We start from the raw sequence: 25,976 nt of genomic DNA, 5'->3' as shown, positions 1-25,976 counted from the left end.
AAAAAGTAAAATCATATAATATAATTATATATATATATATATATATATATATATATATATATATACACACACACATAACAAAAAGTAGGAAAATTATATTTTGTTTATATTGTGTATTTTTTTATACTTTCTGTCTAACGTATTTGTTTCTGTATTTTTATACAGATAAATTTAATTTTCAAACTTTAAAAAACACATTAAGTTAGTCTCTAATTGATTATTTGAGAAATTTTAAAAAAATACTTAAAATATGGACTCATGCAAGATACTTTTTAAAATTTGAGGTTCAAATTCATCTTATGTTAAATAACGGAGATTGTAATCATATTTGACTGAAAATATATAAAAATTAAAAACCCATTTTTTCTGTAAAAATCATCATGTATTTCTCTAAAACCATAATACCAATCAAAGAAATTACAAGAATCTTCACCTCTACGGCTCTAATATTGACTACCTTGAACGACAGCGACTCCTGCAATGTATCACTGTCGGCTATCTTATTTTGTGGGATCAATATCACGTTATGATTCTTTTTCTTTTAAGTTGGAAAGAATAAAATTGAAAGGTTGTAAGTAGTATGATGCATTTGATTTAAAAGATGAAAATAAAAGAGAAATTTTGAACTAAAAAGGTATAAGTCTCACTAAAAAAGTAAAAAATTCTCACAAATACTATTTTCATATTTGATTCCAATCGCGAGCACTCTGATTAGTACATGTTTTTCATATTTTTTAAAAGTAGATTTTGATCATATGTAAACACATACATATTAGCCTTTTGATTTTTTTAATTAATTAATTTTTTAAGTATTTTGATTTAATTTGAGTGACATTTTAACTTCGAAAAATTTTAAATTATTATTTTATTCAAATATTCGAAATTTTATGATGTACTTAATATATGAAATGATTTTTAGAAGTTTAAAATTTGATTCTTTTTTAGAAATTTAGAGAATTTTATAGAAGGTTATGTTAGAATTTAAAGAAAACGTTAATGTTAATAACTTTATTAACGTTGGATTTAGAACAAAAAATATTATATCAAATAAAACAACTTAATACTTTTTCAAAAATATTAATGTATTTAATTATTACAAAAGTTTTTTGGTTATGAATTGATAGTATAAAATAATTTTAAATTAATTATAAAATTTAACATATTTATTATACATAATAATTATACATTGTTACTGCATATTTTTTCTTTTATTACAATATATGAAGTATTTATAATTAATATTCTTAATACACTTTTAGTCTAATTCTTATAATAAGTTTATATATACTTTTCATCCATTTACTTTGAATTATTTTAGTTTTTCTTTCAATTTTTTATTTAATTAAATATTTCTATTTTAAAATTAAACGAATTCACTTAAACATTAATTTTTCTAGGTAGACCTTTTAATTATATATATATATATATATATATATATATATATATATATATATATATATATATGTATGAATTTACAATAATTTTGAAATACGAAATAATTTAAAAAAGTGTTTTTTGCGTGAAAATTTAATTAAACTTGGAGAGTTATATACGATATTAGATTATAATTTTAAGAAGCAAAAATATATTTATTTTTTAATTATTGAATTTTAAATAAAAAAATTTAATCAATTCAATTTCAATAAACTTTAAATATAAATTTAAAATTTACGACATGACTAAGTGTATTTAATTTCAAAAATAAGTAATTAATCAACCTAAAAAAGGATTAAAAATTAAATATTAAAATTGTAGAAAATGTAATCCAATTCAAATAAAAAAAAAATTTAGGTTGGGTATTGTGTAAGAAAATATTTTTTTACATAAATAAATTCATAATAAATATTAAAAGTATACAAAGACAAATTCATAACAATGTTTTTCTCGTGCTTGTCGGCCATCCCTGCGTGCACTCTAGTGTCCCACAAAGGCAAATTTGTCTCGTGAATTTTCCTTTTTCTTTAATAAAAAAGACACTTCTTAATACATCATTCTTTTTATTACATTATTTGTTAAAATTTATTTAAAATGTATAAAATCATGATAAAAGTTATTAAATAAGATTTGACCATTATACATTTTATAATTTTTAAAAGTTATTAAAAAAATGCGTTGTTAACATTTCTTATGGATAAATGATTCAAATTTAAGAAAAGAAGATTTAATATATTAGTAGGTTGTTGGACTTTTTTTTAAAAAATGATTAGGTTCGAAATTAAACAAATTTAATAATTGGACCCTTAATTTTGTAAAGCTTTTGTAATTGAGTCTATGGAGTTAGATTATTAGATTATTGTGACTTAAATTATCAAAAAGTGCAATTTTGTTATGATTTTACAATTCCAAAGACTTAATTAGAAAAATCCAAATAGACGAAAGATTTAACTACAAATTCCTTTCATTTACCAATAAATTGCTAGTCATAGTAAAATTGGATTGAATTTCTTAAATAAGATTGCAGGTTTAAATATTATGGAAGAAAAAATATAATTAAAAAAAACATTACTAAAGATGATCGATTGAATTTCTTGGTATAGAGGAATCACTAATTTTACTCCACAGTGTCATCATAGTAAAAGAATTTCTTTTTAAGTTTGAATTTAAAGATTAAATTAAATTTTTTTAAATAATTCTTAAAAGAAATTGAACTTAAATATTAATATAATATATATCATCATCTTATCTCAGTATTGTCCTAAATTATTTCATATAAAAAGAAAAACTAATAAATAAATGAAAATAAAATAATAAACTTACAAAAATAATCTTATTAAATAAAATTAATTTTAATATTAAATTCAAAAATTAATGTGACATTAATAAAAAATATTTATAAAAAAAATAATTAATGTGACATTAAAAAGCAAACCATAACACTTATTCTGAAAAGTAACTTTTTTCCCGTATCTCAGAAAACTAATTCCCCCCCTAAATATAGAAAGAGTTTCCAAAACCAGCCGACTTCCAATTCCGTGTATCTAATCTACCAGCAAACCAAACCCCCCACAAATTCGCTTTGCCCTATAAATAAGACTCTTTGAGAAGACCATTACTCACCAAAACATTTGATATCACTCAAAAAAAACAAAAACAGAAACAAAAGATGGTTCATCAGAGGCAAAACAACATCCATGTTCTTGTTCTTCCATACCCTGCCCAAGGCCACATCAACCCCCTTGTCCAATTCGCAAAAAGATTAGCTTCAAAGGGTGTCAAAGCCACAGTTGCCACCACCCACTACACTGCCAACTCCATCAATGCACCCAACATCACGGTCGAAGCCATCTCCGATGGTTTCGACCAAGCCGGCTTCGCCCAGACCAACAACAACGTGCAACTCTTCCTTGCCTCCTTCAGAACAAACGGCTCCAGGACCTTGTCTGAGCTCATCAGAAAACACCAACAAACTCCCTCCCCCGTCACCTGCATTGTCTATGACTCATTTTTCCCCTGGGTTCTCGACGTGGCGAAGCAGCATGGCATTTACGGAGCCGCCTTTTTCACCAACTCTGCTGCGGTCTGCAACATATTCTGTCGCCTACACCATGGTTTCATTCAGCTCCCTGTTAAGATGGAACACCTTCCCCTTCGTGTTCCGGGGCTTCCTCCCTTGGATTCCCGCGCTCTCCCCAGTTTCGTCAGGTTCCCCGAAAGCTACCCTGCTTACATGGCCATGAAATTGAGCCAATTCTCCAACTTGAACAATGCGGATTGGATGTTCGTCAACACCTTTGAAGCATTGGAAAGCGAGGTACGAATTTAATTTAGTTCATATAGTCTTGGTTTGGTATCTTAAACTTTTTAAAATGTTTCACTTTTATTGATCTCTTGAAATGTCTGTGATAGACTAAAGTTGGTTTTTCTATCAGTTTACCATACTAACTTGGTTAATTCCATGACACGTGACAAATTGTGAGAGATCAAGGTGTGCTAAACGTTTGACACGTGTTAACACCGTTAGTGTGGTAAATTGACGGAATGGTTAATTTGGTCTAAGAGAAACGCTTCAAGGATCAAAGTGGAACTTTTAAATTTAGAGGAGGAAACAATTTTTTTTTTTTTTAAAAAAAAGAATGTGATGAAGGGAGAAAAAGTGGAACAGAACCCAAACAACGAGGTGCAAAAAGTTAAGATCTATTCTCTGACTCTGCATCTGCATAGAGAGTTGTATTAAGTGTCTTTTTATTTGTTTGTGGCGCGGCTTAATGGTTTATTAGAAATTATTGGTTAACTATTTTGTCTTTGTTGATTTAATATATTTTGCTTTGCCTGATTCATTATGAGTTGTTGACATTGTTGGTGATGGTTTCCTTTCAAAAAGGTGTTGAAAGGCTTAACGGAGCTCTTTCCGGCAAAGATGATAGGACCAATGGTCCCTTCTGGTTACTTGGATGGGAGGATTAAAGGGGACAAAGGGTATGGAGCAAGTCTATGGAAGCCGCTAACTGAAGAGTGCAGCAATTGGTTGGAATCAAAGCCTCCTCAGTCTGTAGTGTACATCTCCTTTGGAAGCATGGTGTCATTGACAGAAGAACAGATGGAAGAGGTGGCTTGGGGATTGAAAGAAAGTGGGGTGAGTTTCTTGTGGGTTTTAAGAGAATCTGAGCATGGAAAATTGCCCTGTGGGTACAGAGAGTCGGTAAAAGATAAGGGTCTAATTGTGACATGGTGTAACCAACTTGAATTGCTGGCTCACCAAGCCACTGGCTGCTTTGTGACTCATTGTGGCTGGAATTCCACCCTCGAAAGTCTTAGCCTCGGCGTTCCGGTGGTGTGTTTGCCACAGTGGGCTGACCAGTTGCCTGATGCTAAATTTTTGGATGAAATCTGGGAGGTTGGTGTGTGGCCTAAGGAGGATGAGAAAGGAATTGTGAGGAAGCAAGAATTTGTCCAGAGTTTGAAGGATGTGATGGAGGGTCAAAGAAGCCAAGAGATTAGAAGGAATGCCAATAAATGGAAGAAGTTGGCTAGGGAAGCAGTTGGTGAAGGAGGCAGCTCTGATAAGCACATTAATCAATTTGTGGATCATTTGATGAATGCAGATAAAAATGGAAGTTTGAATGTATACTGAGTGCCTATGCTCATCATAAGTTGTTATTTGTTAGTGGAAGCATGTATTCTGGGTGCATTTGTGTTCATTTTTTCAACATGAAAATTTATGTGAATGTATGACATCCTTTTTCAGTTTCATTCTTGCCAACCAATTATACCTTTCTCTTCTAATTTCTCATGTATTTGTTACAAATTCTTGATTTAAAAAATGTATCACTTCATTCATATCAGTATATCACATATGGCAGTCCAGAGTAAAGAAATCTACTCATTCGCTTAACTTATTACAGCCTTACAGTAAAAGTAATAATAAAACTTCAAAGCAATTCACTTTACAAAATGATCAGCTATAACACTGTAAAATCTTTGTGTGCAAATAATCAGCTATAACACTGAAAAAAAATAAAAAGATGACAAGAACTAATTGATTAAATGATATATTCTACCAGACTCAATCATGATTGCTTATGTGGAGGATACTTGTAGTCTTGAAAAAAATTATATATACGGTATTTCCATTTCTTAAATGATGAAGTAACAATTGAATTAAATGATAACTAAAAGAGCGATGAAAATAAAATAACACTTGACTCGCAGTCTCACACACAGTACTGCAGAATCAGGGTCATCCAAAGGGATTATCTTTTGTAAATTTCTTTAATTTATGAGTGGTTGAGTTCACTGTTGTTTCCATGAGGATGAAAATACAACAATAGTATCCATAAAACATCCATTTTGGCCCTCCTAATTTATACTTGCTCTACATTCATCAGCAATATTGGTTGATGTTTCATAGCGTTTTCTTAAGGACATTATATTTTAGAGGGCTAACAAGATGTATATATTAATATAATCTCTGTTTGTGTATATCTTTCAAGGACCAAAGTAGATATCTACAAATAGTATTTGAAGAGTCTTAAATCATGTTTTGAGCTGCTCTTTTTAAGAATTGTTTTGTTGTGCTATGACTTATGTAGACCGACATTGGTACTTGATTATTTAGTTTGTACAATAATCACCTTTGAAGAGCATAATGTGGGTTTCTGTTTTTGTATTCAGAATATGGTTTTACATGCCTTTTATATATTTATTTACATATTTTTGGGTTAATGATACTTTTTGCTGGTACTGAAGTTGGATCCTCAAGGTGAATAAATAACTGAGAAATATTTAGACCCTGAACCAACTAATTGAAGCACTTTTAGCAATCCTCGGCAATTAGATAAAAAAAATATAGACTTATCTTCTGAGGATACAGAAATCGTAAATCATGAAAGAAATGATGATAGAAGCGAAAATGCCCTCTTTTCATCAAGACGCAGTCATTGCGAAGTTGACAGTTGAGGTTATGAAAACACAAGACCTCAACATCTTGGTGCTGAAAATGAGGCAGCAAGTATTAAGATCTATATGCCAAAGGCTGAAGATTTTGTGAAAATATTTGTTATGTGCTACGAAAAGAACCTAGCTTTCGAGACCTAGGTGTCTCCAGAAACAAGATAAGAAGGGAAAATTTGTATTATTTGCTTGCTTCCATTAGTTACATTGCTACTCTTTATATAGAGTTTTTCTCTGATTCTAACAATCCTAATGGTGCTTTTGGCAATTTGCCTTGGAGGAAAAAGACAAACAAAACAAACAAAAGGAATTCTGCATTTTAACGGATACGTGCCACCTCAGCAGACAAACAGAATTTGAGGATTTGAGGATCATGCTGCGTGTCACTGCAGGGCACCCTGCCTCCACTCACTTTTCCACGAAATCCCTTAGGTACGAAGGCTTGACAATTGCCCTCTTTGGCCTTAATTCTATTCCTTGAATTGTTTCTGAATGTAGTTCTGCTATTGCCTTTGGTTCCTCTGTGTTGTTTCGTGCCTTGCCTATGGTTGTAACATTCCCTCCTGCATCAAGAACAACCTTGTCCTCAAGGTTGTAAGTCTCCTTCAATGTCATCCATGGCTCCCAGGACGTGTCTTCCGGTAAAAGGCCCGCCCATTGGACTAGTACAAACAACTGTCTTTCGGGTTCTTGGCCTTCCCATTTGGTGTCTAAGATGGTGAAAGGAGTTATAAGGGGTTGATTATCCTCAGCTGAATCAGGGAGAATTGCAGGGGTGATCGTGGATGTGACTGGTGTGTGGTAGGGCCGTAGTAATGAACAGTGAAAGACAAGAAGGATTCTTGATGATTCCGGAAGTGCGAGCTTGTAAGCGACAGGTCCAAGCTTTTGGACAATCTAAAAGAGGCCGTAGAATCGCTTTGCCGGCTTGGTGTAGTTACCTCCTGAAGGTCCAAGCTTTTCTTATCTGCAATTTCCTTCATACGGGCTTGTGCCTTATGTAACTTTTTGGTCAAACTTTGAATCATCGTGTCGCGATCAATAAGCCATGTATCCACAACATCAACGTTGGAATCTCCGATGAGGTATTGTGGGAAGTTTGGGGGTTTCTTACCGAAGGTGACCTCATATGGTGACATGCCCATGGTTGAGTGGACTGAAGTGTGCACGAATGCTCGGAGATATTGCTTAAGTATCCTGTTCATCACTTCCGTCTGCCCATCCGTCTGTGGATGGTAGGCAGTACTCATGCGGAGGGTCGTGCCGCTGAGTTTAAACAACTCCTGCCAAAAGTGGCTGATGAAGAGGGGGTCTCGATCTGAAACGAGGCTTCGTGGTGGACCATGGATTTTCCCAGAAATCTCCATGAACAGGCGGGCGACTTCAAATGCCGTGTAATGAGCTGGAAGAGACCCCAAGTGTACACCCTTCGAGAATCTATCTACCACGACTAATAGTGCAGAGTGGCCCTTGTACGGGGGAAGGATGACAATGAAATCCAGGGAAAGATCTTCCCAGGGTCTCGCCGGAACCGGAAGTGGGCACAGAAGACCTGAGCTCTTCTTGTGATCATTCTTTGTTTATTGACACACCAAGCATGAGGAGATGAAGAGCTGAACATCTTTCTTCATTGAGTGCCAAACGAAATTCTCACTAATTCGGCCAGGGTCTTCGCAATGCCCATATGACCACATGTGGGGGTGGAATGAAATTCCTCGAGGACAGCGGAGATGAATGGAAACTCCCGGGGGAGCCATATGCGACCCTTCTGCAAAATAAGCTCACTATGAATTGAATAATCTGGATATTTCTCTGGCGTAGTGAGAATTTGGTCGCGTAGAGCCAAGAATTCAGTGTTGGTGTTAAGTTCCTTTCGTAGTTCCTGCAAGAAAATGAAATTCGGAATTGTTAGCAGAAAAAATGTGTTTTGGGAATTTTTCGACCGCCGGGACAGGTTATCAGCCACTGTGTTTGAATGCCCAGAACGGTACTGAATGGTGTAGTCAAAGCCTAAGAGACGCGCCAAATAACGATGTTGCTCTAGCGTTTGCACCGCTTGTGTCATCAGGTCCTTAAGACTGTGATGATCGGTTAAGATCATAAAAGGGTGGCCGAGAAGATATTGCCGCCACTTTTTAACGGTGGCGGTAATGGCGGCAAGCTCCCTGACATACGTGGACGCGCGGAGAAGTTTGGGGGAAAATTGCTGACTGAAGAATGCAATTGGGTGGTTTTGTTGAGACAATACTGCCCCCATGCCTTCGCCGGACGCGTCAGTTTCGACGACGAAGGGAATGGAGAAATCCGGCAGGCGGAGGACTGGGGCGCGACATAAGGCTTCCTTAAGTTGATTGAAAGCTTTATCAGCTGCTTCATTCCATTGGAATGCATCCTTGGTCAAAAGGAGGGTCAGTGGAGCCGCAATTGACGAATATCCTCTGATAAATCATCTATAAAATCCCGATAGTCCTAGAAAACCCCTTAAGGCTCTAACAGAGTTAGGGGTGGGCCATTGATGGACCGCTTCAATCTTAGCTGCCATTGGTTCTACGCCGCGAGGAGACACGATGTGCCCCAAGTACTCAACCTGCTGAGTAGCGAAGGAGCATTTGGAAAGTTTAAGGAGGAATTGATTGTCACGAAGGACCTCGAAGGCGGTGTTCAAGTGGTTCAGGTGCTCCAAGAAGGACTTGCTATAAATTAGTATATCATCGAAGAAGATGATAATGAATTTACGCAAATAAGGTCCAAAGGTGTTGTTCATCGTAGCTTGGAAAGTTGAGGGGGCGTTACATAAGCCGAAAGGCATCACCAGGAACTCGTAGTGTCCTTGGTGCATCCTGAACGTCGTTTTGCTGATGTCTGCTTCGTTAATCAAGATTTGGTGGTAGCCTTGCATGAGGTCCAGCTTTGAGAACCATGTGGCGCCACCGAGCTCGTCCAACAGCTCATTGATTGTGGGAATAGGGAAGCGGTCTTTGATTGTTAGTGCGTTGAGGGCACGGTAATCAACGTAGAATCGCCAGGACCCATCACGCTTTTTAACAAGAAGCACAGGTGAAGAGAACGGGCTGTTACTTGGGCGGATGATGCCGGTCTGAAGCATTGCTGAAACTTGGGCTTCTATTTCATATTTTTGATAATAAGGGTATCTATATGGTCTTACGTTTACAGGGGATGAGGCTGAGGTAAGGTGGATGCAGTGGTTTGTCGGCCGGGATGGGGGTAGGGAAGATGGTAGTTGGAACAGGGGCTCAAATTTGTGTAAGAGGGATTGAATTTCTGGGGGTGTGGTGGGAGAAGTGTGTATAGGGGAACAGACCCGGATGTGGAAGAAGTCACTGACACCATCCGTCTGAATCATACGACGGAGCTGCGGGGGAGAGACCACTTCAAGATCTTGGACTGAGTCACCCCGGAGTTCGATAAGTGCTCCCTGATGAACAAATTTCATCGTCAAATTGGTGCAATAAGTTAAAATTGGTCCGAGAGACTTTAACCAATGGACGCCGAGAACGATATCGGCCCCACATATAGGCAGGACATGCAAGTCAGTGGTGAATGTATATCCTTGGATTTGAATCATGGTGTTGGGGCAAATCGTGTGACATTCAATCTCATTACCATTCCCAACAAGAACGCGCAAGGGGAAGGTTGGTTGTGGAGTTAGGCCCAGATGATGAATAAGGCGATTCTGCACGAAATTGTGCGTACTGCCGCTGTCTACGAGGATGACAACGGCGTGGTGAGACACCTGGCCGAGGAGGCGGAGTGTTTCCGGTGGAGAGTGGCCCAACAGGGCACAAAAACTTATTTGGGCCTGGGGTTGTTCGGGTTGGTTTGAGTTGGGTGGGTTCGGGTTTTCGGGGCTCGGGTTAGGGTTGGATATAAAAGGGTCTGAGGGTTCTGGAGGGTTATCTTCGTCCGCGATTAGAAGGGAGAAACGGGAGGCACGGCGGTGTCCCTTGGTGAATTTGTCATCGCAGTTAAAGCAAAGTCCTTGCTCACGGCGGAGAGCCATTTCGGTCGGAGTAAGGCGCTTGAGAGGCAAGGGAGGGGGCTTGGGTGGAGTGGGTAGCAGAGGGAGAGGCGGGGGATGTGGTGAGGTTGTGGAAGAGAGTAAGGTAGGGGGTGGTTGGGGTTGAGGTGGAGGAGGTCCAGTGGTCAGGGTGGCACGGCCACGAAACGCGCGGCGGTTGTCGGCTAACTTTTCCTCCTGAAGTCTGGCTAGTCCTGCGGCGTGGACAAGGGTTAGTGGTTGGAGGGCTTGCACCTCCCATCGAATGTCGTGGTCGAGGCCCGAAAAGAAGCAACTTAGGAGAAGGGAGGGTGAGAGGCCGACGATTCGGTTTGCAAGGGCTTCGAATTGCTGAAGGTACTGAGAGACGGTGCCCTTTTGGGTTAATTTGAAGAGAATCCCAGTTGGGTCTTCATACGGGGAGTGAGAAAAGTGAGCCTCAATGGCTTCGAGAAAACTAGCCCAGGTTGTGAGTTGGTGGTTGCGGGAAAGCCATTGGAACCAGGCTAAAGCTGGCCCTTCCATGTAGAAGGAGGCTATGGTGAGTCTCTCGGATTCTGGGGTTGAGTGGTAAGCAAAAAATTGGGAAATTTTAAAAATCCACCCCGAGGGGTCCGAGCCATCGAAACGGGGAACATCTAGTTTCATTTTGGGTGGGGTGATGATGCTGTTTGTGTGGTGGGGGTTGGCCGAAGAAGATGAAGGGGAGTGGGTGGTGGCGGTGTGTTCCAGGTTCGCGACGTGGAGGAGCAAGTCCTCCAGCTTATCAGTGACCTGGATTTGGCTGGCTACGAGTTTTGCTATTGCATCTTCAATACGATCCAGGGTTGACTTATCGTGCGAAGCCATGGGAGGAGAAGTGAATGAAAGCACCATAAATGTTATGTGCTACGAAAAGAACCTAGCTTTCGAGACCTAGGTGTCTCCAGAAACAAGGTAAGAAGGGAAAATTTGTATTATTTGCTTGCTTCCATTAGTTACATTGCTACTCTTTATATAGAGTTTTTCTCTGATTCTAACAATCCTAATGGTGCTTTTGGCAATTTGCCTTGGAGGAAAAAGACAAACAAAACAAACAAAACGAATTCTGCATTTTAACGGATACGTGCCACCTCAGCAGACAAACAGAATTTGAGGATTTGAGGATCATGCTGCGTGTCAGTGCAGGGCACCCTGCCTCCACTCACTTTTCCACGAAATCCCTTAGGTACGGAGGCTTGACAATTGCCCTCTTTGGCCTTAATTCTATTCCTTGAATTGTTTCTGAATGTGGTTCTGCTATTGCCTTTGGTTCCTATGTGTTGTTTTGTGCCTTGCCTATGGTTGTAACAATATTTTTCTTCCACAACAAGCATTTTCCTTAGATACCCCTGTTAAGAATAAGCTTCTAACAGAAATAAAATCAATATCTTTTTTTTTTAACTTCGAGTCGATATAACTGTCTAATTTTACATTCATACATGCAAGTGTGCTTATCAATTATATATAAGTTTATTTTCGAGATTTGTTCCTTCTTGTTGGAAGTTGAAACACTGCTAACATGGGGTGCACTTTGCAGTCATCCATGTCATCCTGTCTACCTGATCTAAACATGAGCATAACCCATATTTGGGAAACTGTTGAACATATGTAGAGGTAAGTCTTGTGAAGTTGACAACTTAAATTACACAAGCACAGCCGCACCGGGCTCAACTTTTTTTATGCTGAAATGGAGACAACAAAAATCTGTGTAATACATTGATAAAAAGACCATATGAGGTCAAATAAACAAAGGAGAAAACAATACAAAGTTTGTTGCGTTGTAAATAGCAGTTTAAGCTCACTTCTACAACATTGAAGTGCGTGTTGGAGAAAAGTTCAATTCGTTACACTGCAAAAATGATACATTAAGGCATATGAACTACATTATAAGTGCTTAGCAGAAGGAAGGCCTATAATGGTGCCCAGGAATGGGGGGTGTACATCAAACCTTGTCACTTTACTACATGTCCCAGCTCCTATAAGTTGTTAACAAACTTCAATGAACAGTTTCATACACATTGATAAGCAGAAATGAGAAATCAAATAAATAAAGCAGTAAATAATGCATATCCACTTTTTAATACATTGATTAAAAGACTGTAGGAGGTCAAATAAACAATGGAGATATCTGAACATTGTACAACTATATGTTTATGAAAGCTTATTACAGTAAATTTCCTTGTGAACTTAAATGAAAGGAAGAAGCAATGAAATCCCCAAATATGCCCGCAGGAAGAATCAAATTTGGATCTCAATGTGGCAAGAGTTCTGATTACAATGAAGTATATAATTTTCAGTTTTAGAATAGAAAACATTGTGCAGTACAACAGAATTAGATGAAATTCTGAAATCTGCAGACAATGAAATTTTCCCCAAATCCTCTCACTTCTTAATGACATCAATTGAAGCGATTATTTTTAAACAAACAAAAGGAAGAAGCTCAATTCTAGGAAAAAAGTATTTTAAATTCTTAATTGAAAAGCACTAGGCGATTATTAAGTTTTGATTGATAAATGAGATATATAATAAGGAATGAAACAGAGAAGTACTAAATTATTTTTGTTTGAATGATTAAAATTGTAAACTTTGGTGACAATAACTAGACTGTTCTTTTTAATTTTAAAACATTGTTCTTCCTGTAAATAAACTGGATATACACTTTGAAGGGGAACATGATTTGTAGATATATATAGGAAGGAAGGAGTAGGATCCATAGTTTACCTGCACTTGCACAGTAATTATAAAAGCCATCGCCTTGGCCTTACTTCAATATGTGGAATGTGTGCTATTTTTGTCCAGTCCTCTCCTGTTTCCTTTTGGCATCGCTTCTCTAACTCAGGACAACCCAAAATCCACAAGGTTTCCAGACTGCTAAGGCTTAGGCTCTTTGGAAGACATGACAACTTGGAGCAGTAATGAATTGTCAAGTCATGAAGTAAGGGAAGGTTTCCAAAGCAGTCAGGCAAGGATTCTAGGTTTGGAAGATTTTCCAATGTTAACTCCTTCAAGAAACTCATATGTTGTAAAGTCTCATGCAAACCTTCCACCTCGTTGCATTCACTAATTGACAATTCCTCAAGGAATTGAAAACCCACCAACACATTGAAATTACGACACCCCTTAACTAATAATTTTTTTAGAGAAGGACAAGACATCCACTGTGGGAAATAGACACCTTTATATCCTACTACGCTCAAATTCTGAAGTTGTTGGATATCAGGTTGAAGCACTTCAAGAATCTCCTCAACATTTTGTTGTAATTCAAAATCTTCATCTCCATCCCATGACAACCACAACTGGTTCAGTTGCTTACTAGACATATTGGCATCTCTGGCATCTATTGAACTTTTCACTCTCCCTATATGCTTGATATGTAGATCTCCTTTAAGCTTTAGTGGTCTCAATTCTCCCAAAAATAATCTTCTTTCCTTGCCAACAACGTACGTGGTTAAACTCCTTAGGGAAGTCAACTTCCCTATATGAGTAGGCAAGCTTGATAGTCTGTGGCAACCATTCAATGATAGTTTTTGTAGAGCTTTTAAGTGTATCAAACTATTAGGTAACTTTTGGAGACGTTCACAATGATCTAATTTCAATATCTGTAAATTCCACAATTTACATAGAGATTCTGGAAGAGTTTTGAAGTCACCTCCAGAAAGATTCAAGTACTTTAGATGTTTTAAATGACCAATTGAAGATGACAATTTTTCTCTATTTACAGTCAATCACCCGTAAAGAATAACATTTCAACATATGAGGAGAAAGTTGGTCACCATAGCAATCTGGCAAGATATAGGTTCTTAAAGATTTGACTTGATACAACTTAATTGAATTGGCTTTTGTATTCCATGTGAACCTACGATCTGAAAGGTGGTGGATTCTTTCAAAAGAAGTAGTTACGTAATCATCATTTGTAATGCAACAAACCTCTTCTGCCACAAATTGTGCTAGATCATGAACAAGATCATGCATCTTGAAACATGTAACTTTGCCAAATTCATCTTTTTCAATATCTTGAAAAAATGATCTCCAATATAATTCCTTCCACGCATCATCACCATCATCTTTGATAACTGCTAAATAATTGTATTTTGATAATAGAAAATAAGGCAAAATTGTCTTTAAAAATAATAATTTAGCAGTTATTTACGCTTAAATATTAAAGAATTTATGTTTTGTTGAATTTTGGCTGCAAATATAAAAATTGGAGGTGTAACAAGCAAAAAGGCCAGAAAAATTGAAGAAAAGAAAAAAATCTGAAGCAGGCCCAGCCCAATACGCACGCTGAGCGCGCGTCACGCGCTAAGCCCATGATCCAACAGAAGCGCGCGCTAAGCCTGCAACACGCACGCTAAGCCCGCGATCTAACAGAAGCACGCGCTAAGCCTGCAACATGCGCGCTAAGCGCGGGATCTACACGCGCTGAGCGAGGGGGTGTCACGCTGAGCGCGCCTACGAAGGCCCAAAGCCCACTTCAGCAGCTATAAATAGAGAGCCAGTCCAAGGGACAGAACACACCACGACAGAACCCCCTCTCCTAGGGGTTTCACTTACTCCCTTTCTTTCTTTCACCCCCTTCTCATTGTAAAGCCCTCAATGGCCATGAGTGGCTAAACCCTTAGTTAAGGTCTGGCAGGCCTAGAAGCCAATGTGATGCATGATGTACTCTTCACTATTTATCAATGCAATACCAGGTTTTTCTTTCCTATTTTCTTTTCTGTTTTTACCTTGCATACTCATATTTATATTCTGTTAGGGGTTAGATGCTCGGGAGAGGGTAACTCCTAAATAAGATTTAAAGAAGATATGCATGCATTAGTTTTAGGAGTTAGACGCTCGGGAGAGGATAACTCTTAATAGAACAAGAAGAAAAGATATCATAATCATTACAAGACATAGAGTGATTGTATTATGCCCATGCGTCAAAGCAAACATCTAGAATTAGAACTCCATGCATTTTATCTATTGAGTCTTTGCAAAGGCATTTGGGGGATAGATAGGTAAAATAAGCTTGTCATCGTGAGGCATCAGGGGCAAGTAAATGAATAGATGTGGGTGGGATAAAATCACCTGAATTGGTAAAGAAAAAATCATAAACTCATACATCCTAGGCAGGCTAGGCAAGTAGAGGATTACTCTAGTCCTATTATACCTCAGTACTTCACCAGCATAGCTAGACCAGAGGTGCAGACGGCCAACTTCTCATGTCCATATTCCTTGATCCAGCTGATTCAAGGGAATCTATTTTACGGCCTACCAAGTGAAGATCCATACGCACACCTGGCCACATACGTCGACATTTGCAACACAGTGAAGATAGTAGGAGTGCCTGAAGATGCCATCCGCCTTGACTTATTTTGCTTTTCCTTGGCCGGTGAAGCAAAAACATGGCTTCGCTCGTTTAAAGGGAATAGCCTGCGGACATGGGACGAGGTGGTGGAGAAGTTCTTGAAGAAATATTTCCCAGAGTCCAAGACCATTGAGGGAAAGGTGGAAATCTCATCCTTCCACCAACACCCTCATGAATCATTGAGTGAAGCCCTTGATCGCTTTCATGGGTTACTTTGGAAGACTCCTACACATGGGTTTAGTGAGCCAGTCCAGCTCAACATCTTTATGGATGGCTTGCAACCCCATTCCAAGCAGCTCCTTGACGCCTCAGCCGGTGGGAAGATCGAGTTAAAGACTCCAGAAGAAGCTATTGAGCTAATAAAGAATATGGCGGCCAATGATTATGTCATTCTACGTGACCAAGAGCCCAGGCCACAGGAAGAAAGGAGTAGGCTAGAAGAATTGCTGGTACAATTCATGCAGGAAACAAGGTCACATCAGAAGAGCACTGATGCAGCAATCAGAAATCTAGAAGTACAATTAGCTAAGCTAGTTGCTGAAAGGCCCACCGAAACCTTTACGGTAAATACTGAGATGAAGCCCAAAAATGAGTGCAAGGTAATTTTAACTGAGGAAGATGTGGAAGAAGAAAAGAAGGAAGAGATAGAAAGAAATGAGGAGAAAGCACAACAATGGGAGAAATACTCACAAGTAGAAATTCAACAAGAAAGTATTCTCCAAGTCAATACCACTCCTCATCAATTGATTGTCAAGGAAGAAAGACATGGAAAACATGATAAACCCTTAAGTGTCCTTCTCTCCTTGACCACCAACACTTTTCTTGCTACAATATGGAAGGTGTTTCCAGCATACATGAGTTTCATGGCGTCTCTAGCTAAGAGACGGAAATGCAAGGAAGATGTGTTCTTTGTGACCTTCATGCCACCTTGAAGGCATTTGACCCGTCAAGCTAATGACGTTAAAGAAGCGCTTACTGGGAGGCAACCCAAGATTTCTAACTTTATCTCTTTTAGTTAATTGCAATTTGTTTCTTTTAGGATAGTTGTGTTATTTCTTTTCTTTATTTTGAATTTGTGCATTTTGATTTTATGCATTTTAATTTCAGTAGTTTAAATTTAGTCATTGAATAAAAATTGCATGATATTTGTGAAGTCACTATTTAGGCTTTTTCTGAAGGATTCAACACTTGAAATGCTACATGACAATTGTGAAAATACTGGTTTCCTGGAAGCAAAAGTGAGTCAACCAATGAGACATGAATCACAAAGAGAGAAAAGGTTAGCTTGATGGAAAGAGATCACGTTCCGGTAAGCCGATAACTTTATCTTGTCCCGGAGAGCTGTGTGAACTTAATTATGAGAGAACGTCTGTTTTTAAATTCCTAATTTTGCATCATTCTTAGACTGTTAGATTATTTACATAAGGTGGATATGATCAAGGCCATGTTTTTTTTTTTATTTTTGCCACATAGCCAAAAAGCCAACCTATGATGAAATTTATCCCTTGCACCCTTGTTGAGCCAAAATTAGTAATTATTTTTTAAAAAAAAAACCCCTGAGCCTAATTGTGATATCTCTAACCTTATTTTAGGGTTCTAAGAGAGCATAAAGGTTTTAGTCATAATAAACCCCTAATTTGGGGGATGGGTAGAATGAAGATGGTCTTGGGAATGTAAAAGTAGCACATAATAAGGCACCAAAAAAAAAAAAGAGCTTGTAAGCCCAAAGTCTCTTTCCAAAAAATAAAAAAAAAAATAAAAAAATAAATAAGGGCAGAAAAAAAAAAGAGGTGCCATAAGTGCTAAGGTTGGAAATAAGAAAAATAGATTGCATATGTGTTAAGGCTGAAAAACAAATAAAGCCTAGGCTAAGTATAAGTTTTTCTAGGATGAATGCTCTCTTATAACCTTAAGTTTGAAATCCCAAAAAAACCATGATTTCTTGTCTAGCCAGGCCCCATTACAAGCCAATAAAAGTCCTTAGTGATCCACCAAATGTAAGTAAGAATAACTTTAATTGAGATGAAGTGCAAAATTTGGGAATCTTAATTGCAGGTCGTATAAATTTTAAACACTCACCCCAGACACTTATGCATAGAGATAAACACTAACCTTGTGAGGAAAGTGAGGCAAACCAACTTGATTGATTTCCGATACTAACCAATTTCATCTTGATGTAATTTATGCTTCCATTGTGGGATTATGACAAATGCGGAAAGGACCAGTTGGAGGAATCTGAGAAATTGTAGCCATTGAAAGTGTTGAAGCATTCGAAGCCTGCTTTTAATTTGATTTGCTTAGGGACAAGCAAAGTTTTAATTTGGGGGATTTTGATAACTGCTAAATAATTGTATTTTGATAATAGAAAATAAGGCAAAATTGTCTTTAAAAATAATTATTTAGCAGTTATTTGCGCTTAAATATTAAAGAATTGATGTTTTGTTGAATTTTGGCTGTAGATATAAAAACTGGAGGTGTAACAAGCAAAAAGGCCAGAAAATTTGAAGAAAAGAAGAAAATCTGAAGCAGGCCCAGCCAATACGCGCGCTGAGCGCGCGTCACGCGCTAAGCCCATGATCCAACAGAAGCGCGCGCTAAGCCTGCAACACGCGCGCTAAGCCCGCGATCTAACAGAAGCACGCGCTAAGCCTGCAACATGCGCGTTAAGCGCGCGATCTACACGCGCTGAGCGAGGGGGTGTCACGCTGAGCGCGCCTACGAAGGCCCAAAGCCCACTTCAGCAGCTATAAATAGAGAGCCAGTCCAAGGGACAGAACACACCACGACAGAACCCCCTCTCCTAGGGGTTTCACTTACTCCCTTTCTTTCTTTCACCCCCTTCTCATTGTAAAGCCCTCAATGGCCATGAGTGGCTAAACCCTTAGTTAAGGTCTGGCAGGCCTAGAAGCCAATGTGATGCATGATGTACTCTTCACTATTTATCAATGCAATACCAGGTTTTTCTTTCCTATTTTCTTTTCTGTTTTTACCTTGCATACTCATATTTATATTCTGTTAGGGGTTAGATGCTCGGGAGAGGGTAACTCCTAAATAAGATTTAAAGAAGATATGCATGCATTAGTTTTAGGAGTTAGACGCTCGGGAGAGGATAACTCTTAATAGAACAAGAAGAAAAGATATCATAATCATTGCAAGACATAGAGTGATTGTATTATGCCCATGCGTCAAAGCAAACATCTAGAATTAGAACTCCATGCATTTTATCTATTGAGTCTTTGCAAAGACATTTGGGGGATAGATAGGTAAAATAAGCTTGTCATCGTGAGGCATCAGGGGCAAGTAAATGAATAGATGTTGGTGGGATAAAATCACCTGAATTGGTAAAGAAAAAATCATAAACTCATACATCCTAGGCAGGCTAGGCAAGTCAGTTCCCAACATTATCTTATCTTGAATTTATCTTTTTTTATCAAAATCTTTTATCTTTCTTATCTTTCACTTTTCTAATCTTCTTCCTTTTTCTTTATCTTTTAATTTTATCTTTAATTCTTTTATTTTTTTCTTTTATCTTCTAATTTTATCTTTTCTTATCTTCTATCTTTTTCTATTTTTTTTATTTTAAATTTATTATCTCTTGCTTGTAAATTGGGTTTGTATTAGTCTAAGTACAAACAAAGTCCCTGTGGATTCGACACTCGGACTTCCGAGAACTTTACTACTTGTGACGATTTGGTACACTTGCCAACGAGTCAACAATCTTCAGCATCTAACTTATCATTAGATGAAAAGAAACCATTAGCTATCCAAAGTTCAATTAAATATTGCTTTTCTATTTTTTCATCTTTGGGAAATATTGCACAGTAAGCAAAACATTGTCTAAATTTTATTGGTAAGTTCAAGTAGCTTAATCTCAAGGCAGGCATTATATTGTGTGGCAAACTCCAAAGGTTGCTTTCCTTAATTTTGAGCCACTCTCTTTCCTCTCTTTTGAAGCGTAGAAGACCTCCTAGTGCTTTTGCTGCAAGAGGCACTCCCCCACATTTCTTTACTATCTCCTTCCCTAATATCACAAGTTTCTCTTGTTCTACCTCATTAGGTCCAAAGGCTCGGTGTTTAAACAATTTCCAACAATCATTGTCGGATAACATTGCTAATTCGTGAGGAGGCATTGTTCCCATGATTGCAGCAACCTTTGAAAGGCGAGTAGTGACTAAAACGGAAGCCCCCTGTGCCCCACAAGCCAATATAGATTTCAACTTCTGCCAATTCTCTTGCTCATCATCCCACACATCATCTAAAACAAGCAAATATCTTTTACTTTGAAGTAGATCTTGAAGTCTTCTCTGTAGTATCTCTAAAAGCAAATCCTCACAGGCACGCCCCGATGCTACTTCAATGATAGCTTTTGTCATTCTCTTAAGACTGAAATCTTCTGAAACACATACCCAAATTCTCGGCTCAAAGTTGTTGACTACCCTCTCATGATTGAAGATGAGTTGGGCAAGTGTTGTTTTTCCAAGTCCACCTAGACCTATAATTGGATAGACTGATAAATCCTCTGAATGAGAAGCATCACCAACCAAAAAGTCTATAATTTTATCCTGGTCTTCTTCTCTTCCATAAACTTCTGGTTCAGTGATGAATGAGGTAGTTTGGCGCCACTCCAAGACTCCATTTCTTTTGTCAGTAACCATCTCAGTAAAATGAAACTTAGTCCTTTCATCAGCAATTTCTTCTAATCTCTCACTTATCCTTTTCATTTTCTTAGCAAGTTTGTAACGGAAAACAACATGCTCGGGATGAAAAGAGGACAGGCAAGAGCATTGTACCTTGTCTGATAGACAACACTTGACTCCTTGGTACTCCAACCTCCATGCTTCATAGGCACACTCATCCAAGATGTCATCCAGGACGTGAGCTGCATCTTTAAGCTTTTGCAGCCAATCCTTTATAGATCTGTCTGAGAATTGTCTCTATTCAGCATCTGCAAGCGTAGCCTTGATTGTAGTGAACAAGCTGACCAGCCTTTTCACGTCTTGGTCAAAACCCAGAAATAGTCCCAATTCCTTTTGAATGAGTGAGTTCAAATTCTCAAGCACAGTCTCAAGAACAGCCTCAGCCATCCTCAAAATGAAAATACAAGAGATGTTCGAAGGTTCAGAAATGGCAATGAAAAAGGAGAAGTGTTTTGCATAGACTCTGGAAGTCAACAACGAACCCACAATAATTGTATTGTTGGACTAGGCACACGAAATGCAACAAGCTGAAATCTAAGTGCTGAAATGTAACTTATGTAATTAGTCAAATAAAAACAAAATGGATATGTATGACTGGTGACTATAGGGTACACGTATTTGGGTTACGAATCCTATATATATCCACACGTCGGGCTGGCAAAAGTGGCAACTGTTGGTGTGGACTTTCCACGTGAAGTGGAATAAAGTAAGGAAACACAGTTCAGGTCCATTTCATGAAATTCATAAAGGAAAATTTGTCACTTAAATTAATATCTAAACTATAATTTGGGATGATAATAATGATAAGTTGAAATATTTTTCAAAAAATAAATAAATGACAAGAAGTCAACAACCAATTGATTAGATGATATATATGGTCTTTCCATTTCTTAAACGATGAAGTAACAATTGAATTCAATGATAATTAAAAAAGCCATCAAAATAAAATAAAATAAGCTTTGGTTATACTTAATTTTTGCTGTTTGTGGAGCATAAATACTCTATAAGCATGTGGACTATTCTGTTTGTGCTGCCTTTAGCTTGCCTCTGAATCTCATGTATATGGGTTTTTTGGTACCCCTTGTACCATTCGATAGTAATATATTGTCTTTTTCCGACGTAATTCGTCTACACTTTACTCACTCTTGTCACAATGTTGCAAAATCTAGGTCATTTAAAGGGGTTATCATTTTTCAACTTTCTGTAATTTATGAGTGCTTGAGTTTACTGTTGTTTCCATGGGGATGAAAAGATAACAATAGTATCCATAAAACATCCATTTTGGCCCTCCTAATTTCTACTGGCCATCCATTCATCAGCATTATTGATTGGTGTTTCAATAGCACTTTCTTAAGGGCATTATACACCTTTAGAGGGCTAACAACTAACAAGATGTATATGTTAATATAATCTCAGGTTGTGTATATCTTTCAAGAACCAAAGTTGATATCTACTAATGGTATTTGAAGGGTCTTAATCATTAATCAGTAATATGTTTTGAGCTGCTCTATTTTAAGAATTGTTATGTTGTACTTTGATTCATGTAGACCGACATTCTTGATTATTTTGTATGCTGTGTGTTTCTGTTTTTGTGTTCAGAATGTATTTTTACATGCCTTTATTTAATTATTTTTGGATCAATGATGTTTTGTTCATAGAGTTCTCCTTTATCGATGGTTGGATGACGCTTTAAATCAGGTGAACATATAATTGAAGAACTTCTAGCAATCCTTAGAAACTATGAAGCATCGACACGGATACGGACACCGGACACGAACACGTGAACACCTGTAATGTCCAAAATATAGAACGTAGTACGGGTGTCATGTCGGTGTCGGACACTAACACGGACGCGTGTCGGACACCAGACACAACAAGGGACTGAAATGTCCGTGCTTCATAACTTATAAATTAGATGGAAAAGATCAAATTATCTTCTCAGGATAGAAAGTTGTAAATCATAAAAGTAATGGGGATAGAAAAGAAAAGCTCACATAACCTATTTGTTCTTTTATTTTCTTTTAGTTTAATTTAATTATTTATCTTTTTAAAAATTTAATTTAATTATTATTTTTTTTTCCAATTTAATCCTGTATCTGCTTAAAAATTTATTAATTTGATCTTTCATCTATTGTCGTTAATTATTTAAAAATAAGCTTTTTTAGTTCAATTTTTTTCTCTTCTCCTCCACTTTATTTTTAATAAAAATAATTCATTCTTAAATAATTAACGATGTCAATCTTAAATGTAGATCAAAGGATTAATTAGAAAAAAAAAAATAATCAAAATAATTTTTTTAAAAGATAAAAAATTAAATTGAACAAAAAATAAGATAAAGGACACCAAATTAAACTTTTTTTAAAATAAAAGATAACTAAATAAATAAATAAAATAAAGTAAAATAAAATAAAGGACAAATAGATCATTTGGGCAAAAGAAAATGTGCTCTTTTCATCAACATGCTGTCATGGTACAGTTGACAGTTGAGGCAGGGATCACCTATGAAGCAATATTGGTACAGTTTATACATAGGTGTGGAAGCAGCTGCATGCACAAAGCAGCATAGGCACTGACATGTGTATTAAATGTCTAAAGGGTATAGAGTACCATTTTTATATATCAGCAATTCCATGATGGTGATGATGGTACCAATCACCCAAATAAAATAAGTTTGGTTATCGTAATTTTTTATCTAAAATTAATTATAAATTAAAAAAAATTAACAATAGAAGAAGAATTAAGGAACATAAATAATTTTCTGTGTGCTGTCTCAGATAAAATAAACAACAAAAAAAGGTGGTTTAATGAGCTTTGTAATTTATGACCTTTATATAATATTTTTTGTCTGTGTTACAATGACATTATCTGTAATGTGTAAGCTGGGATTCTGTTTTTACTTATGTTCAAAATGTGCGTTTAGATGTTACCAGAAAAAAAAAAATTGCCATTCTAGATGCCTTATTCTTATTTCTTGTTCAGTAATGCATGTTGTAGAAAGTTCTCCTTCACCAATGGCTGCAGGAGACACTTCAGAATTCCACGGCTTTTGAGTCCTGTTTCAAAATTCAGTATGTTGTCCTTGACACTTCCCTTGTCCTTGTACAATGATGTACAGATGGCAAAACATTGTCTCAATTTTCTTGGTAAGTTCAAATAATTTAATCTCAAGGCAGGCATGACTGAATTCCCATGCTGTAAACTCCATAGCTTGCTTTCCCTGACATAGAGCCAATCCTGTTCCACTCTTGTAAAGTGAAAAAAACTTCCTAATGCTACTGCTGCAAAAGCCAATCCCCACATTTGACTCCTTGATATTCCATCTCCAATGCTTCAGTGCCACACTCTTCCATGATGTCATAAAGGATGTGATCGAGCTTTTATAGCTCTGTTGGAGAATTGTTTCTCCTAGGCAACTTCAGGTATAGTGATAGCATTATGCAGAATAAGACACCCAATATCAACAACAATAACAGCACTAACAGGCCCAAAAGGGTGACCCACAGACCCACATACCTGGAAGACTTCGTGTGAAGCATTGGCGCCATTCTAGAAGCTACTCCTTAGTCTTATTTCCTCACGTGTTCCTTCAGCTGTTAAATTCAAAATTCTGTTATAACAAACTCGAGCAAAATATCTTGTAGGCAAAAACTATTATATAAGCATTAATGAATAAATGGAGTGGCAGAGAAGATTATTTCAGTAAGAATAGTTTACTTAGCTTTTGATTTGACTTTCATTTTATCTTCCCCTCTTAGACACGTATCAAACTGGTCCGACCTGCACCTCAACACCATGCCCGACCACCATACCCGCCAGACCACCACCGACAAGCTTGAAGAAGCTGTCCACCGCCTCTCGGAGAGCCACACGCCCCTATCCCAAGGCCATCAGTCCCTCAATTCCAAGATAGACACTATTCACTCCTCCCTCACATCCCAAATCGAATCCCTCTTCGATCGCCTTGCTGCCATCACCCTGCAAACCAACAATTCCCCTTCCCCAAACACCGCCACACATGTACCTCTTTCCCCTGCTTCTCGCCACCATCACCTCAAGCTGGACGTCCCACGATTCGACGGCCATGACCCGCTAGGCTGGATATTTAAAATATCCCAGTTCTTTGACTACCAGGGTATCCCGGAGCTCGAGCGTCTCACCATCGCTTCTTTTTATATGGACGGCCCGACCCTTTCCTGGTATCAGTGGATGCACCGGAATGGGTTCTTCTCCTCGTGGCCGGCGATGTTGTAGGCCTTGGAGTCTCGCTTCGCGCCTTCTTTCTACGATGACCCCCAAGGAAACCTGTTCAAGCTTCAGTAGACAGGCTCAGTCATAGATTACCTCATTGCTTTTGAGCGCTTGGCCAACCGCACCATCGGAATTGCCCCATCCTCCCTGCTGAGTTGTTTCATCTCGGGCTTGGTCCTGGAGCTCCGCCGCGAAGTACAGGCACTGCGGCCTATCTCTCTCCCGCAAGCCATCGAACTTGCCCGCCTCCAGGAAGACAAAATGCTGGACCGCCGCCGCGGTCCCCGGCCTCCGCCTCACCCACCATCCCCAAACCCCACCTCTTCTTTCCCCTCCCCAGCCACCTCGAGTACCCTCATCCCGAAATCCCCTTCCCTTCTTCCCCTGCCATCCTCGAGACTCCCTATCAAGCGCCTCTCAGCCGAAGAGCTTGCCGTCCGCCGTGACCAGGGGCTCTGTTACCAGTGTGACAACAAATGGTCCCCTGGCCATAGATGCAAGTCACGTCTTCACATGTTCATCGTGGACGAAGACGTCCTCACCCCTGACACCTTCCCCGACAACGACCCTAATCATACCCTCATTTCCCAGATAAGCCTCAACGCCATGGAAGGCTCTCCCACCCCACAAACATTCCGCCTCTACGGTTCCATTGGCCACCACCGTGTCATCATCCTCGTGGATGGAGGAAGTTCCCATAACTTCATCCAAACACGGATTGCCCGCTTCCTCAACCTCCCCACTGCCCCCACCACCCCTCTCCGCGTCATGGTCGGCAACGGCCACACCCTTGACTGTGACACCGTATCCCCTCAGATCACCCTCACCATTCAAACCCACCCTTTCACCCTGGACCTCCTTCACCTCCCCATCTGCGGCGTCGATATCGTGCTAGGAGTGCAGTGGCTTAAACTCCTTGGCCTAGTCACGACAGACTTTGCAACCCTAACCATGACCTTTAATTCCTTGGGTCGCCCAATAACGTTATTTGCTGATGTACCCCCCTCACCTTCTCCTGCTTCAGCCCATCAACTAAAACGCATCGCCAACACCCACAGTATCTCAGCCCTTTTCCACATAACCCCCTTACCGGCCCAATCACACCCCCTTCCCTTAGACCAGCACCCCCATTCCCTTCCTGAGCCCATCACCGCCTTGCTCACCCGTTATTCCACCATTTTTTCCGAACCCACCCAACTACCACCACCGCGAACCATCCAGCACCACATTCACCTCCTTCCCAATGCGTCCC

At 38.5% G+C, this 25,976-nt stretch overlaps 1 protein-coding gene and 1 pseudogene across 1 annotated transcript; one reads left to right on the top strand and one right to left on the bottom strand.

Annotated features, from left to right (window-relative positions):
• Nucleotides 1–3,045: 3,045 nt before the first annotated feature.
• On the top strand, nucleotides 3,046–5,277 carry LOC114410312 (UDP-glycosyltransferase 74B1-like). Its single transcript, XM_028374217.1, has 2 exons — nucleotides 3,046–3,751; nucleotides 4,322–5,277. The coding sequence occupies exons 1-2, from the start codon at nucleotides 3,104–3,106 to the stop codon at nucleotides 5,069–5,071; spliced, it is 1,398 nt and encodes a 465-aa protein (XP_028230018.1). The 5' UTR covers nucleotides 3,046–3,103; the 3' UTR covers nucleotides 5,072–5,277.
• Nucleotides 5,278–12,304: 7,027 nt separating this feature from the next.
• Nucleotides 12,305–21,014, bottom strand: LOC114410306 (annotated as a pseudogene).
• Between the last annotated feature and the right edge of the window lie 4,962 nt (nucleotides 21,015–25,976).

The sequence above is a fragment of the Glycine soja genome, chromosome 1 (assembly GCF_004193775.1).
Source record: "Glycine soja cultivar W05 chromosome 1, ASM419377v2, whole genome shotgun sequence".
Taxonomy (NCBI): domain Eukaryota; kingdom Viridiplantae; phylum Streptophyta; class Magnoliopsida; order Fabales; family Fabaceae; genus Glycine; species Glycine soja.
Note: the sequence above shows the minus strand (reverse complement) of the source record. Positions and strands in the feature narration are given on the sequence as shown.